Below are 16336 nucleotides of genomic sequence, written 5' to 3'. Positions count from 1 at the left end.
TGCCAAGTGGAACCTTGAACTGGAGGAGGTGGAGCATGGTTTGCTCACTGTCATTTCTGCCACACACACTAAACTCTTCCTCATCTCTCTACCCCAGACACCTAGAAGACCCCAGAATGTTGACTGCACGGGCTCACATTTTCTCTGTTCCTTGTACCTTTCTTTATTCTCAAAGGTAGTATTAAGGGTAGAGGCAGGCTCTTACTGAGCAAAGATAAGAATAGATAATGATATTGCAATGTTCAATTACCAGAAAATGTAGGCCTGCTACCTTTGCTGTGGCTGGTAATCCTCTTAGGCAGACTTTGCATACATCAAAGAGGGACTTAATATTTAATTATCCTCGAGGTGCCCAGAGTAGTGGCCCCACAAATCACTGTGTTGCTGGGAAGCCAGCCAGCTCCTGCAAAATTAAACAGGGTCTGTGGAGCCTGCCACCTCACTGGTTCTCAGAGAGACGGCAATTTCTAGTTTTCTAATGATTAGTTAACAGAATTAAAAATTCAGAGGCCCTCATTTTTCAACTGCCTGAGAGGCCTTCCTTCCCATTCCACAAAAGTGCCCTGGCATGAAGGACAGGGGAGAAGGGAGGGAGAGAAAGTTTTTGGGGGTGTGAAGGGATGAATGTATGGTGTTCATTCCCTTGGTACAATTTATCTGAGTTTTTCAAGTTTTGTAATTTTCTAGTTAACTGGTGCATGAAAAATAGGGGCCAAAATACTGATGTTTCCTCAAAAAATTCCATACCCCTTGACCTTATAGTTTTTTCTGTTTTTGTATAAAAAGGGACATGTGGCTTAGAGTTGCACCCTTTAAATTTCAATCTGTCTGGATTTGTGGTTCTAAGTGATCACCAGAAAAAATTAGTTAAAGAAAACTTATTATTATTTTTAAGTAGGCTACATGCCCAGCATGGAGTCCAGTGCAGGAGGGCTTGAACTCATGACCCTGGGATCAAGACCTGAGCTGAGATCAAGAGTTGGACTCTTAACCGACTGAGCCATAGGAACCCCAGTTTAAGAAAACTTCTAATCTTATTACAAATTCCTGCATTTTGCCTACTTTGAAACATGCAAGGACATATTAACTCTTCTGGTCAGAGGCCAGTTTGGCTTCATTTGCCAAAACATTAACAAAATACACACTTCTTTATCAGAGCTCAGAAAATGAAATGAACAGTAGGATCGGTTCAGTATGCAAAGCTAGATTTAGTTTCTTACAAAGAATTTACTGTTACCTTAAATGTCTTCAAAGCTAAGACTCACTGCCATAAATGATTTGCTTTATCAAGCATAGGATAATATTTCATGTTAAAAATATATGTGCCTACACACATATATCCCACACATGTAAATTACCCATACATATAATATATCTTTAATAGCCCTGGAAACCGTTTCCTGGAACCAGAGGAGACTTTGGAAAGCCTGCCAGTTCCATAGTCACATTTTATAGAAAAGGACATGATGTCCAGAAAGAAGAAGTTACTTCCTCTGATTTTAGCTTAAATGTCACCATTTCTAAAATGACTGCATCCTAAAGTAGGTCCCTAGTCACAATCTATATCATAACCTCTTTAATTTTCTTGTAACCATCACTATCTGCTAAATTCTCCCTGCCTGTCCTTCTCTCTGTCTGTTATATGATGTCTTTCTTCTTCCATCTGAATATAAATAACATGAGAACAGGGATCTTAACGGACACTCTCAGTGAATAGTTGTTGACTAAATGAATATTAAATTTTTAAAAAACTTATCTAAGGTCACCTTTCAAATGGCAAGGCCAGGACCCCTGAGTTTCAATTTGCTTTTCTTGCCACGAGTGGGGAGGGATTAGACCACGCTGCTTCCTCCTTATATGTAAGCAAAAATGATTTGTTTGGAATAATGAAAAGGTTTCCTTGCAGAGTGGCCTGGTGCTTTTAGATTGATACTGTTTTGTACTAATTTGCTGTACTTTGCTGACAGTGATTTCTGACCAGCCAGTTACTTCTCAAATGGAAGCTAATGAGTCACAAGCATATTTGTCCGGACATAAGCAAGAGGTCTGAAATGTTCTAATAGATCTCAATGTGCCTTTTCTCCTAAAATATATTAAAGTTGAGAGAGCATCTGTGTTACTGGGGTCTGCAAATATTTGGAAACCTTGGAAGGCCCCTCTTTATGAATAAGGGTTTTTTTCCTTTAAAAATAGTCCCTCTTGTCATGGGTATCATCGGGGGAAGAGGGGACTGTGGATTGTGTATGAAGTGCACATTACCACATGTAACCTTTAGAACAGCCTTGCTGAGTCGTTACCATTCTCTGGTTCAGAGGTCACATAACCTGTTAAGGTCACCCAGCTTATGAATGATAGTACTGGAGTTCAAACCCAGATCTGTCTGTTCTCAGAGCCTGTGTTCTTGGCCCTATACCACCCTTCTTCCCATCTGCCAGGAAAAGATGTTCAGCACTAACGTTTGGGTAGCATTGGACCACATAAAGCATGCTCTGCTCATCTTCTCTTTCTGCTGTGACTTTGCCTGGATTGCATGTGACTGGGCATGAAGAATGAGGAGTTTGATTCAGAAAACAGAAAGCTTCATCTCTTAGCATTTTTCACTGTCTCAACACAGAGCACTGTGTATGTTCACTGCCGCTCAATCAGAACGTTCTGAAAAATGCCGTGCCAATTAACTGTTGTGTGTGAACTGTTCATTGAAGATTCTTCAAGCAGAGATTATGCACCATTCACTGTGCTGTACAAGGAGACCAGGCAATTAGCAGTAAAGCATTTGGGCTCTTCACGCAGAACTGCATTCAGATCCCAGTGTTACCGCTTGTTGGCTCCTCGACCTTGGAGACGTCACCAACTCTCTCACAGTGGCATAATGCGTGTAACTCTCTAACTCCAGCCCAGGTAGATGGGTCCTGCTGGTGTGGCGACTCCGATCCAGTGGAGCTTATAGATACAGAAGCGGAGAAGCCAGTGTCCTGAAGACTGTAGCTGCCACAGTAGACGTCTGCACGGTGCACAGGGCTCAGGGAGGGCACGCAGCCATCACGTGTGCAGGCAGGGAGGAGAGCCTGCTCCGCGGAGGCGAGTCCTAAACTGAGTTCAGCACAGCTGGATGTATGGAGTGAAAGCAAGAGATAAAATTGGAAAGAGGCCGGCCGGACTACTTCCAGGGTCCTGCACAGGCTTCACCTTGACAGTGCTAAGCCCCCGTGGAGAAGGGATGCCCGAGAAGCAGCGTGATCAGATATGTGTTCAGGAGAAGCCCTCTGACCTCGGCATGAACAGTGGGCCGGAGGGGTGCCGGTCAGTGGCAGTGGTCAAGTGGCCTGAATTTGGCCTTGAACTTGGTACCAGCTGTGAAGATAGAGGAGGGTAAAGAAAGCTGAAGGGGTTACCACCAGGGGCCTGGGGACTGCTTAAACATGGGGGGACAAGAAACACGTTTGGGGTCCCTCTGATGTTTACCTAGGTTGCCTAAGGACAAAATGGCACTAGGAAAGAGCAGAGGACAAACTAGTTTTGTGGAGAAAGACACTAAGTTCAGGGCTGTGTTTTACATCTAAAAAACACTTTTGGGGGGCGGGGGCTGTGTGGTGAGATAGGGAGGCTCTGCTTACCCCCTTCACTGGGCAGACTTTCTTCATAGCCTTATATATGTCCTAGGTCACAGCGACCTCTTCCTAGGACGCACACTTGGGTTTAGTGTACGTCACCGGGTGGGACTGCTTCCTCCATCCCAGGGCCCTCCTCCCGGGGTCAGGTCAGCTCAGGACCCACCTGGGCTCTGTTTGTAGTGGGAGAATCACATCCAGGGCCTCGCGCCCCAGAGGCATGAGAACCTCAGCAGCCACGCTCGTCGTGCTCCCAACCTCTCCTATAGCAGTGCTGTCTCTCCGTTCCTTCTAAGGATTAGAGAGAAAAGTTGAAGGACAACAGGAGAAGAGGCAGGAAACATCTCAGCATTTGGATGTTGGAGACTGGTGAGGCTATGAGGTAGCTGGGGATGACTTCTCTGTTTTTTCTTTTAACTTTTTGTTTGGAAAGAATTTCAGATTTACCCCCAAAATTGCATAAATCATAGAGGCAGTGTAACAGCTCATCAACTCCTATGGAAGGTAGGAATATGGTGATTAATATTACTACATCAAGGATAATCCTCTACATGGTGGTAATTATTTCCTATTCATGAAGTATGTTTATGTGCATTAATATCTATTTCATATTCACGAATACCTGAAGGTAAAATAAGCCACATTGTCGGTGCCTCTGGGAAGATGCAGATTTCAGGAGGAAGCCTCAGTTTAGGGTAGCCATGTTCATGCTCAGCGGCCACAGAGAAATTTCAGGTTAAAGCTGTTTTCATCGGAGAAGAGGTGACTCGGTCCACTTTTTCAAGGACAGCGACTCTCTGTCTGATAAGGAGGCTGCAGCTCCTTGACAAATTGACTTACAGCAAGGGCTAAAGTCACCAAATTCAGTGAGGACAGAAGCATCGCTTTCAGAGACGAAAGGGAAAGAGATATCTTTATGTTTGAGTCACATTTGAATTTTGCCCTTTAAAATCCTATGATGTTTAGTTAGAGGTGTCTGTGTGGAATTGTCACTAATTGTAGGGTGCCTGTAGAATATTAGACCTTTTCACCCCCCCACCCCTGCTCACTGGGAAGGAGACAGAGGCATATATTACTTTCTCTTCTACTGGAGAAAAGGGTAGAATCAAACAAAACTTAGAAGAAAAACTCGTGAGAAATGACTGATTATTTTCACTCATCTCTAGAAGGCATGCAAATGGAGCCATTCCAAATCCTGTATTGTACAAATAAATGAGACTTTAACAAGAGATGCACATTAACCCATGACTCCATTATCCTAAAACAGCCACATTACTTTTTTTAAATTAATTGATTTTTTTAAAAGATTTTATTTATTTATTTATTTATTTGACAGAGAGAGACACAGCGAGAGAGGGAACACAAGCAGGGGGAGTGGGAGAGGGAGAAGCAGGCTTCCCGCTGATCAAGGAGCCTGATGCGGGGCTCGATCCCAGGACCCTGGGATCAGGACCTGAGCTGAAGGCAGACGCTTAAGGACTGAGCCATCCAGGCGCCTCCACAGCCACATTACTCTGTATTCTTTTTCTGTCCTGCCTTAATCTATAGAGCTAATTCTTTTTTTTTTTTTTTGTTATGTTAATCACCATACATTACATCATTAGTTTTTTTTTGTTTGTTTTTTTTTTTAATTTTTTTTATTGTTATGTTAATCCCCATACATTACATCATTAGTTTTAGATATAGTGTTCCATGATTCATTGTTTGTGCATAACACCCAGTGCTCCATGCAGAATGTGCCCTCTTTAATACCCATCACCAGGCTAACCCATCCCCCCACCCCCCTCCCCTCTAGAACCCTCAGTTTGTTTCTCAGAGTCCATAATCTCTCATGGTTCATCTCCCCCTCCAATTTCCCCCCTTTCATTTTTTCCTTCCTACTATCTTTTTCTTTTTTTTTTTTTTAACATATAATGTATTATTTGTTTCAGAGGTACAGGTCTGTGATTCATCAGTCTTACACAATTCACAGCACTCACCATAGCACATACCCTCCCCAATGTATAGAGCTAATTCTTATTAGAAGAAATCACAGCACACATCCAGTTCTCTGTTTTTTTATATGTAGCTGTAACATAAATAATACCTGTCATTTATTATGTCCTACCATCTGCCACTTCGCTAGCTACCTTATTCACATTCTCTTATTTAATAATCACAACTATCATATAATTGCATTATCTTCGTCTTACAGAAAACGCAATTAAGCCTCAGAAAGGTCCAGCAATGTCAGCAAAGTATAGTGTCTTTCCATGTTACTTTGACTTTATCAGCACTATTTTGAAAGCTGCATATTTAATCAAATTGCCCTTTATCATTATTTTACAGTCTCCTTAGTGAGGTATGTTGAAGCATTTGCTAGCCACCTACAGTTTGTTTTTCCTCGATGCTAAACTATGTTCTGTGGTCGTGTTGTCTTGTAGCTGTTTCGGCACACAGTTCAGTTCTCTGTACTCCTCACACTTGCCTTGAAGCGTATTTAGATGCTGGCAGTACATATTTTAATAAGAACTGTGCTACTTTCTGGAAAAGAGAAAATCTGATTCTTCCCTAGGTCTGCATTCAGGTTCAGTCTGCACATTGTTCTCAGATAATTTTAGGGAATTTAAATGCCATGGTATTAATATCGACCTGATGCTCCTGCCACTTCTGTAGGCGTCTGAGACCCATTGCTTTCACTTTTATTGACTCAGAACAACACTTCCCTCTTTAATTTTTTTGCAGATAATTTGTCAGATTTATAACACTGTGATTTTCTTCAACTCAAGATTAATTTTTGTAGCCATGAATGAGTAGCATTACTAGTTGTGATATGAAAATATATTGGGCCAAAACCCATGTCCTTTCTGTTTGAAGAAGTTTCTTTAGCCAGTCTTTAAGACGAGGGCTGTTTGTGACAGATTCTTTTAGTTTTCCTTACCTGAGAATGTTTTCATTTCTCCTTTATATCCTAAAGGATAGTTTTACAAATATATATAGAATTTATAATTGACAGTTCTTTTAACACTTGAAAAATATTGTACCACTTTTTTCTGGCCTCTGTGGTTTCAGATAAGCAATGCCCTGTTATTAAAATCGTTGTTTTCTCTGTAGGGAATGTATTGTTCTCTTTCTGGCCTCTTTCAAGACTTTTTTTCTTTGTCTTTAGTTTTCAAGAGTTTAATTATGATGTGTCTGGGCATAGATTTCTTTGGGTTTACCCTGTTTGGGGTTAGCTCAGCTTCTTGAATCTGTAGATTAATATCTTCCACCAAATTTGGGAAGCTTTAAAATGTTATTTCTTGGGCGCCTGGGTGGCTCAGTTGGTTAAAATGTTATTTCTTAAAACACTCTTTAAACTCTACCTTCTTTCTCCCTTCCTTCTGGAACCATCTTGATGAGAAATGACCTTACCTGGACTGTCTTGTATTTTTTGGTCAGGAGTCAGAAAATACTGAGTCTAAGTATCCTCCTTGCCTTGGATGAGGGGATACCAGACCATGCATGTGTTGTGCCTCCAGGCCTGGGGTCCCAAGCTAGTTAGCTTTTTTTTTCTTTCCCCCCACCTTTAGGAGTTTGTTGGTTGTCTCTTTCGTTATTTCCAAAGTTTATAGTTGTACTTAGCAGGGAGGAGTAGGGAAAAATAGGATCAGAGCCATTTTGTTCAGGCTGGAAGTCCTTTGCATATGTTTATTTTTCTTCATGCAGAAATTCATTTTGAGTTTTGGTTACCTGAAATTATTTTTAAAACCTTATAGGATATGAAGAACAGGATAAGCTTATATTATCTTGGTGAATTTAGATAAATTTAGATATTTTAATATGTAGACACAAATCCTAGATTAGCACTTGTATATCAAAGTATATAATGATTACCAGCAAAGCATATTCTTTCTCAAGTGTTAAAAAACACCTACTCAAGTCCATCTTCAGGCCCAATTTTCTTCTCCCATGTAAGGTAAGGCTTTTGCTGCTATAGTGGTAGAGAATTTAAAACTGCTTTCTTAAGAGCTGAATAACTTAAACATTTGAAACCCTTTATGATGTGAGGGGGAACGTACAAGTGTGCCTACCGAAAATGGGTAATTATGTAAATTGCTGTATTTTTCACATTTCTATTTTAAATATGAGGTCAGTGCTCTGAAAAGTAAGTTACTAATAATTGAAATGGTTAATGAATTTTATGTTTCCCAACAAAAACACACTTTTAAAAAGTCTGTGTACACATGAAGAAGGTGTTACACATTTTAAAAATGGAAACTGTTATTGGCACACTAATATAAAAACATATAAAGGTTTAATTGATAGTTTTTTTAAAGATCTTTCTCTCCCCTAGGATATACTCCATGTCCTAAAAATTGACAAGCTGTTAGTTTTTGAAAAGAAAGAAATCCAAAGGATGCTGAAAACAAGAATCACTTTTTTCTAATGTATTCCACTTCATGGTAGGCGTTGAGTAACCTGTGTAGACTCTATATTCCATGTAAAGGAGAAACTACTTGTTATTCGTTATGCAGGAGTTAACTACAGCAAGTGGAGTATTGACGCTGCTTGCAATATTACAGACCTACCATTCAGTTGTTTTTAAATATTTTCAAAACACAAAACCTTTTCTTCAAATAAACTGTAAAAACTTGGATTTTAACTCAGAAAAGAGCAGCCATTTACCAACCCCTTTTTCCCTGCTGCTGACCATCAGGCACCTCCTCAGAATTTCTAAGACAGGATTCTCGGAACCCATTTATCTGATGAGGGAAATGAGACTCAGAACAGGGCTGTACTGAAATTACACAGCTACCCACAAGGCATTATTGGTTGGGACATAATGTCAATAAAAAACCCCCCCCCCCCCCCCCCCCGGGGTCTCTTTTAGTGATTTCCTTCTAGTGGCATCTTCCTTATAAGCCTCACATCTATCTCCAATAACAAAAGAGCCAAAAATTTATGGCCACTCCATGGATATTTAATATCACCATTCTATGCTAAAATATTTTATAAATGATGGAATATCTTCATTTATTCATTTGTTTGTCTATCAGTTCAAGCACTCAATAAGTACTGTGCATCTACTGTCTATCAGACATTATTTTAAGGAGCAGGGATAAACCAGTGAACAAATGAAAGTCTCTGTTTTCAAGGAGCTTCCATTGTTATGGAAGGAGAAAGGCAATAAGCAAAAACATATGTAATATGTCACATATTTGTACGTGCTAAGAAGGAAAATAAAACAAGGTGAGAGAGACAGAAGGTGGAGGGGAACGCAACCTGAGGTGGGCCATTACACAGCACATTCTCTGCTGAGGTGACGTTTGAGAAATTTGAAGGAAATAAGCGAATGAGCCCTACAGATATCTGCAGAGAGAATATGCCAGGCAGAGAAAACAGATCAAAGTTCGCGAGGTGGAAGTGTGCGTGATGGACGCGGGGCACCTGAGCCTGGAAGGGGTTGAAGGTGGAGGTCGGGTAAAACAGGTGGATGTCTTGAGTTTGAGATTTTTTGTTTTAAACATTTCTTTATAAATAGGCAAGAACATATTGCCAAACTCCCAATTAGACCACCCATTTAAATAATTCAGAGCTTGTCTAGCTTATTGAGTCCTCTAGTTTCAGAACATCCTGATCTGATTATAATTACATATCGGCTCTGCCACTTGCTGGCCACATTACCGGGACAGATAAGGCTGTTTTCCTCATCTGTAAAGGGAGGTAATAACACCTGTGCTGTCCTCCACCCAAAACGGTTGTAAGGGTGAACTCTTCCTGGATTCTGAAATTATTTCAGAAACTATAAAATGTGGGGCGCCTGGGTGGCTCAGTCGTTAAGCGTCTGCCTTTGGCTCAAGTCATGATCCCAGGGTCCTGGGATCGAGCCCCGCACTGGGCTCCCTGCTCAGCGGGAAGCCTGCTTCTCCCTCTCCCACTCCCCCTGCTTGTGTTCCCTCTCTCGCTGTGTCTCTCTCTGTCAAATAAATAAAATCTTAAAAAAAAAACAAAAAACTATAAAATGCTCTGGGGTTATTAGTCCGTGGAAGAATGATGTGGGTCTTTCAGGCAGGTTTTGAAGGATCTGTTGGGTCATCGTGTGAGCAGGACTTGCCATTAGTAATTACCAGTCATTTCATAGTACATATCAACTGTTGTGGAAATGCAGAATTCATGCTATAACTTTTTCAGCTGGGTACTTGGGATTAGAGCCCGAATGCCCACTAAATTAAATTTAAGCTTTGGAAACATGCATTTGTACAGACAGTTTAACAAATGTCTGGATAACCATCCGTTCTCGTTATCCTTTGAAGGTATCTGTCATCATCTGAGTCTTAGGTACCCAAATGTAGAGAATCTGTGTTAAGAGAGGCTAGGGAACAGGAAAACCAGCTGTTGACTTACTTTTATATTTAAAACTGCTTTCTAACTTAACATAGCAAACACTGTCATCCACAGAGATGTTGGGAGATGTGACTTGTTTCAGGACTGCCTCGATGTAAAGGACGTATCATTCAGTTACACAATGAGAGGACAAATTTGTGTTCTTTACTTGATCAGAACTACTTCTGCAGTAGAAATGGAGATGGGATGCTTTATTTTGATATGTAACAAAAATCCTGTGACAAGTACACTTTAGTCAAATTTTTAATTTCAAATTAGAGAAATTTTCTAGACAGTATGAAGACTTAGCAATAATAATGATGCTAAAATGAAAAGTAGAAATGCATTTAGGATAATTTAAAAGAAAAAATTTGGCTAACGTTAAGTATGATGAACTATTACAATTTCATATACAATAATTCTGTATTTTAACATAATAATATTAAATACTAATAAATCAGTCCTCTACTTGTTTGAATTTATTTTTGTAAAGAACATTAAGAGCCTTCCTGTAATTTGTTCTAAACAATATTTTAACAGAAGTGTTTGAAATTGGGTAAGGCTTAGAGCTTTTTGAAGATTTTGTGGGTGAGGGTGGTGGTGGTGAATCTACCTCTCAACACATTGTAAACATTTTCAAGAGTGTTTAATCAAAGTCATCAAATTTGAATTCTTCTGTAAACCAGTGAAGTAGTCTTTGCCACCAGTGTCAAGTGTGTATTTCCACTTCCAGGTAGACATAGCTGACATTGAGAATGAAGAGAACCGCCACGCTCTCTTCACGGAACTCTTGGAATCCAGTCGCCAGGAGGTGGAATTTCAGCACTTGGTTCTGCTCTTGCAAGCTTGGCCACCTATGAGACATGACTCTGTGTAAGTGTTAATATAAAATTAGATTTCTCTTGTTTGCTCTTGAGTTTTAAAAATTCAGTACCTTCAAAAGAACCAATGAAAAGAAATATGTAAAACCAATATCAGCCTTTCACGGAAATTAAAATTATTTATTTGAAATATTGCAGTTTCTTTCCATTTCTCCTTGCCCCTACATGCAAATCTTTTACTCAGAAATACCAGATCATGCTTAGTAATAACATCTGATTTGGGGGCACCTGGTGGCTCAGTAGTTAAGCATCTGCCTTCGGCTCAGGTCATGATCCCAGGGTCCTGGGATGGAGCCCCGCATCGGGCTCCCTGCTCAGCGGGAAGCCTGCTTCTCCCTCTGCCTGCAGCTTCCCCTGCTTGTGCTCTTTCTCTCTCTCTCTCTCTCACAAATAAATAAATAAAATCTTTTAGCTCTCTCTAAGGGGGCAGGGAATCAGTTTCTAACCAGCCCCTCTGTGATGATATTATGCAGTAGATGCGGGACCCACTAATTAGATTGTCAGTTATGCTTTGCTTTTTTAGCAAAGGGTTTAGGGTTGCGTTGTAGGTTTTCTCATGCCCTCAAAACGGCTCTCTCAGTCTAAAGAGAATTTTTCAAAATCATAGTACAACCTCCTCTAGTACGTTTACTGTGGTTTTACAGTTTCTTGTACTTTTAGAACAATGACCATTTCAAATCACTCGCTTACCCACAAGAAGTAAAATCAGCTTCACTTAAGACATTTATTGCATTTTAAACATTTAATGCATTTGCAGGTATTAAAAATCTTAGTTTTTAAAGGTACATTCTTTCTTTTGTAGCCAGTATGAAGTGAAATTTGTAAATTGCTAACCTGTGTTTTAAAAACCTCCTTTATGAAATCATTAGAATCAAAACAAAGCATTACCGGTCCACTTAACCCCTCTTACCAGCCATGTCTCCAATCCAAGAGGGGACCTGAGGGTAAGTCAAATAAAGTCTGTTTCGGCTTTTTTCCTGGCCCAAATTGGTGTTTTACCACAAAAGATTCTATGATGGGATACTTTAGAAATAGGTTCTTAAAAGTGCTTTTGAGTACCTTTTTTTGGTTGGCAGATCATCCAATGTATGACTTCAGTACTTCCAGAATAACGCCCCCTCAAAAAGGGGGGGAGGGGAGAAAGACCAGGAAAGGCAGGAGGAAGGGTTAAATAGTGTGACAATGATTAAATGTTGCCAGTTAATATAATAAAGTTAAAAACTAAGAAATTTGCTTGATCTACATGACTGCTCATTTACTAGAACCAACTTAGGTTTTTTAGTTTTATTCCCTTGTAGGAAAATGCATGAAAAGCATAATAGATTCGTACTTATGGGAGACTTATAATTCTCATCCAGTGTGTCAAAACTGGCTGGTGAAAAATATGTTCAGATAATTGTCGTCGAAGCCGCATGGCCCATCGGGGCGCACTGTTTGGCGGGCCGGTACCCCCTCTGCACTGAGGCAGGTCCTTAGCGAAAGCCCAGGGGAGTGGAATTCAGACTTTGAAAGAGAAGAGCAGAGGGTGGGTCCTTGAGTGTAAGAAGACCCCCCAGTCCACCAGACCCTCTCAGAGCTTTGCTCCTACCTTGAAATAAGCAGTGTTCTTTGTCCTCACACGGTGTTAGTTTGAGCTGAGACACAAAACCTTTGCCAAAGGCTAGTATTGTGAGTCCCTTTGTCATTGTCACACTTGACATTTTTCTTAGGGGGCAAGGAGTGAAGTCCTTTCAAGGGAAGAACCACCTTAGGTGTTTAGTGTCTAGAATCTAGAGCTGTGCTAAGAGAACAGACTCTTTTTTTTTTTTAAGATTTTTTATTTATTTATTTGAGAGACAGAGAGAATGAGAGACAGAAAGCATGAGAGGGAGGAGGGTCAGAGGGAGAAGCAGACTCCCTGCCAAGCAGGGAGCCCGATGCGGGACTCGATCCCGGGACTCCAGGATCATGACCTGAGCCGAAGGCAGTCACTTAACCACCTGAGCCACCCAGGCGCCCCAGACTCTTACAAATAGTAAAATTATTTTAAAAACACTATAAGTAAAATTGGTAACCTGTTCCTGGGGCCAGGGTATGAATGTACCTTTAACTTGTCTCTGGAAATGTAAATCGTGAGGTTTGCATGAAACACGGGGTTAGTGACATCCAGAGAAGGGAAACAAAAAGCAACTTTTGTATGCTTTTATGTTTTAGAAATAAGGAAACTGGGGATGCCTGGGTGGCTCAGTTGGTTAAGTTGCTGCTTTCGGCTCCGGTCATGATCCTGGGGTCCTAGGATGGAGCCCCGCATTGGGCTGCCTGCTCAGCGGGAAGCCAGCTTCTTCTGCCCCTCTCCCTGCCTGTGCTCTCTCGCTCTCTGACAAATAAATAAATAAAATCTTAAAAAAAAAAAAAAAGAAAAGAGAGAAAGAAAGAAGGAAACTGTATGAAGGGCACGGTGTGATCGTGTGCTTCCAGGCTGACTTCCACGGCATACTGCCCTTACTGTCCTTCACTCCTGCCCTGGCCCCCGAGGCCTCATCCTCATCAGAGGATCAACAAAAGCCAGTATTTAGGTGGTAAATAGTGAGATGTGCCTGCTGTTGAGAAGGCACAGTTACAAACATCATTCATCGAATAAAGCAGTTGTGTAAGGAGAACATTAAATTGCTTTCTCAGAATGAGAAAAACTGAGGCCCAGAGAGGCTGAGTGGCTTCCCCGGCACTGAGTGTCTGGTCTGAGAGTGTTAAAGTGACTTCCCTGAGTCACCCAGGTGGGAAGCCAGGGAGCCGGCCCGGGAGCCCGTCAGGAGCTCTGGCCTCTGGGCCGCCCGTGGCCTCCACACTCCTGGGCACCTGCTGATACCACAGCAAGCTCTTTCTCCTCTGGAAGGTGTTCTCTTTTCTGCAAGAGGGACTTGAAGGAACACATCATCTAGATTGTGACTGCAGTTTGCCAAAAAGCATTTTACTTCCCAAGGTGGCATTTCTTTTCTTTCTTAACGTTTCGCATCCCAGTCATCACAACATTAATCATTCATTCCCAGTGCCTCGCGTTTTCCCCCTCAGAACCAGCATAACCAGCAATCCGTGGGTGCGACTGGTGACCGTGATGCTGAGCAGGTGTACAGTGGAGAACAAGGAAGGACTGGGGAATGAGGTCTTGAAAATCTGCCGCTCCTTATATAACACCAAGCAGATGCTCCCTGCAGAGGTGAGTGGATATTTCAAGTGGTTTTCCTGGGGGGCATCCCTTCCCTTATCCAAACTCTTAATGAGAAGCGGTGTCAGCGACTGTGCCCGAGGCACACTTAGCTTAAGTTATCAGGAAGTGAAGGCCCGCAATTTGGAATAGATCAAATGAAGAACAGCCCTGCTGAGAGGGTGCTTTGAGGTAGTTTTCTCTCTGTTGGAGCTCTGAAGCCTATTCCCTTTACAAGTCCCAGAGTGTAACTCAGCTTTCAGTTCCCGTTGGATGCCCTTTTATGTCTAACTCGAGCTCCTGTGCCCGGGGGTCTTGGGAGCCAGCCCGTGTGCTGTCTCTGCCCGAACCGGGCCAGCCGAGAACGGAGCAGTAAAGGCCCAGCACCCCTCTTGGCAGGTGGCCAGCCACTCTCCTTGTGACGTGCCTTTTCTGTAAACGTGGGAAAAACTCAGCCGCCTCCACTTTGACCATCATTCTCTTTGATCCCATAATTTGGCTGTCACTGAGGTATTTGCTTAATATATATATAAATTTGTGCATTCTCAAATAAGCACATATTAATTACAGCTTCCTGCTGTGAATCCGACCTTAGCATGTATTGTTTAAGCAATTTTTACTTGTCTTAAATGTAAGCATTTGGATAATGGCACTAAATTGATTAATTGGTTTTCAAATTTCTACCACATAGGAGATAAACTTGAAAATAAAATTGTAAATATGATTTTTTGAATCCTCACTGTAATCACTCAAGGAAAATATTCTTATTAGGAATGTACATTTAATGAATTGTTTTCTGAATAAGGGACTGGCTAAGTGTTTTCTGATTGAATTTTAAAATATTTTATCCATTTAAAGAAGTCTTCCAACTACCAGAATGACAAAATTCTTCTATAAAATATTTAAAGTACCACCACCAGAAATAACTTCCCTTTATACCATGGTGTATGATTCACTTGGGTCAGCTACTTATTGACCTGTGATGTGTTGTGCTCTATTGTGGGCCCCTGAGGGTTGGAACCATGGCCGTGTCGTCCCTCTCTCACCCGCGGCATGATTCAACATACTACATGGAGTGGGGACTCAATGCAGTTTACTGTCCCCACCAGGGTGAGTAGTATGTAAATAATGAGGGGTTCATCTTGGCCTTAACTGAAGCTGAGATCAAGCTTTGTTAGATCAGGACCAAATGCCAGAAAGACCCCACCAGTTCTGCTGAACCTAGTTGGGGAAACGTGATTTAGGGTCGCAAGCTGAGTAATGGTGATGACCGGCATCCACTAGCACTCTCGGCCTCCCACCCACTATCTGGTTTAACCTTCGCCATCACCCGAAGGAGGTTGCTTGACCTTCATCTTTCAGCTGATGGAACAGAGGCTCTGAGAGCAAAGGTCCTACTCCAGGTCACTCAGGCAACAGATGGCGGACCTGGTCCCCAAATGGAGGCGCTGCTTGAATGCTGGGAAGATAAATAACTTCCTCAGGAGCCACTCATACTGCACTTGGGGTGTTTGCATATTGACTGTCTGTTTTATGTAGTTGTGTAAGTTTTACTGTCATTTCCCCCCTTTCCTAGGGTAGTTCTTCAAGAATGACCTGTAGTCTGTAAGGCCTAGATTATCGGTGTTTTAGGTGGAAGGGTATTAGGATCTCCATCATTACCTGGAGAAGTTTGTTAGTTTATTTAAATATCCTCATCAGTTTGGTTTTACTACAGTTAGTTCTGAGGTGTAAGTTAGCTGAGAACATGGCCGTGGCATCTTTGATCTTGACCACATACTGTTAAGTTTCGTAATCAAGGTTCGGTAACAGTTACCTGTGTTAGCGTTCAGCCACCCGGCGATGGGTGATAATTTCTGAATGTCCAAAGCAGTAATGAGTACTGTCAGCGTTGTATTTGAAGTTTAGGGGGTGACCTTCTAGGACATGGAGGGAAAAGTATGTTGTTGTTTTTTATTGACTAGTGAATAATAAGTGATACTTTGTATTTCCTATTTAAAAAAAAGGGAGTCAGTGATTAAATGAGAAGCTGAATAGCTGTAAAGATTCAGCTCCCCAGTCCGCCTCTACGGCCAGCTTGAGGCACTTTGACAAATGGAGTAATATTTTATTTGCAGTGGCCCTGCTTGATCTCAGAATCATCGGACCGTGATTCCTGAGTGTTTTAGGGAGAACAGAATGGATAGCACAGTGCCTTAAGCACGTGTCTATTAGAGTACTCCTCACACACCACGGAGAGGGATCCCCTTGCTTCTCCTCTTCATTGGGACTGGGAGCACCTGAAGGGCAGGGGACATGAGACGTACCACAGCAGCAGGAGC

The 16336-nt window shown here is 41.7% G+C and overlaps 1 protein-coding gene across 4 annotated transcripts in view; it reads left to right on the top strand.

The window, feature by feature from the left end:
* NBAS (NBAS subunit of NRZ tethering complex) overlaps positions 1–16336 on the top strand; it is a 313374-nt gene that overhangs the window by 281507 nt on the left and 15531 nt on the right. For all 4 annotated transcript variants that reach the window (XM_032430100.1, XM_032430102.1, XM_032430101.1 and 1 more), the window contains 2 exons: positions 10687–10826; positions 13883–14027. In XM_032430100.1, coding sequence (XP_032285991.1) covers positions 10687–10826; positions 13883–14027 — 285 coding nt within the window. The remainder of the gene's footprint in view (positions 1–10686; positions 10827–13882; positions 14028–16336) is intronic.

Source organism: Phoca vitulina, unplaced genomic scaffold (assembly GCF_004348235.1).
Source record: "Phoca vitulina isolate PV1807 unplaced genomic scaffold, GSC_HSeal_1.0 scaffold42, whole genome shotgun sequence".
NCBI classification, from domain to species: Eukaryota; Metazoa; Chordata; class Mammalia; order Carnivora; family Phocidae; genus Phoca; species Phoca vitulina.
Note: the sequence above shows the minus strand (reverse complement) of the source record. Positions and strands in the feature narration are given on the sequence as shown.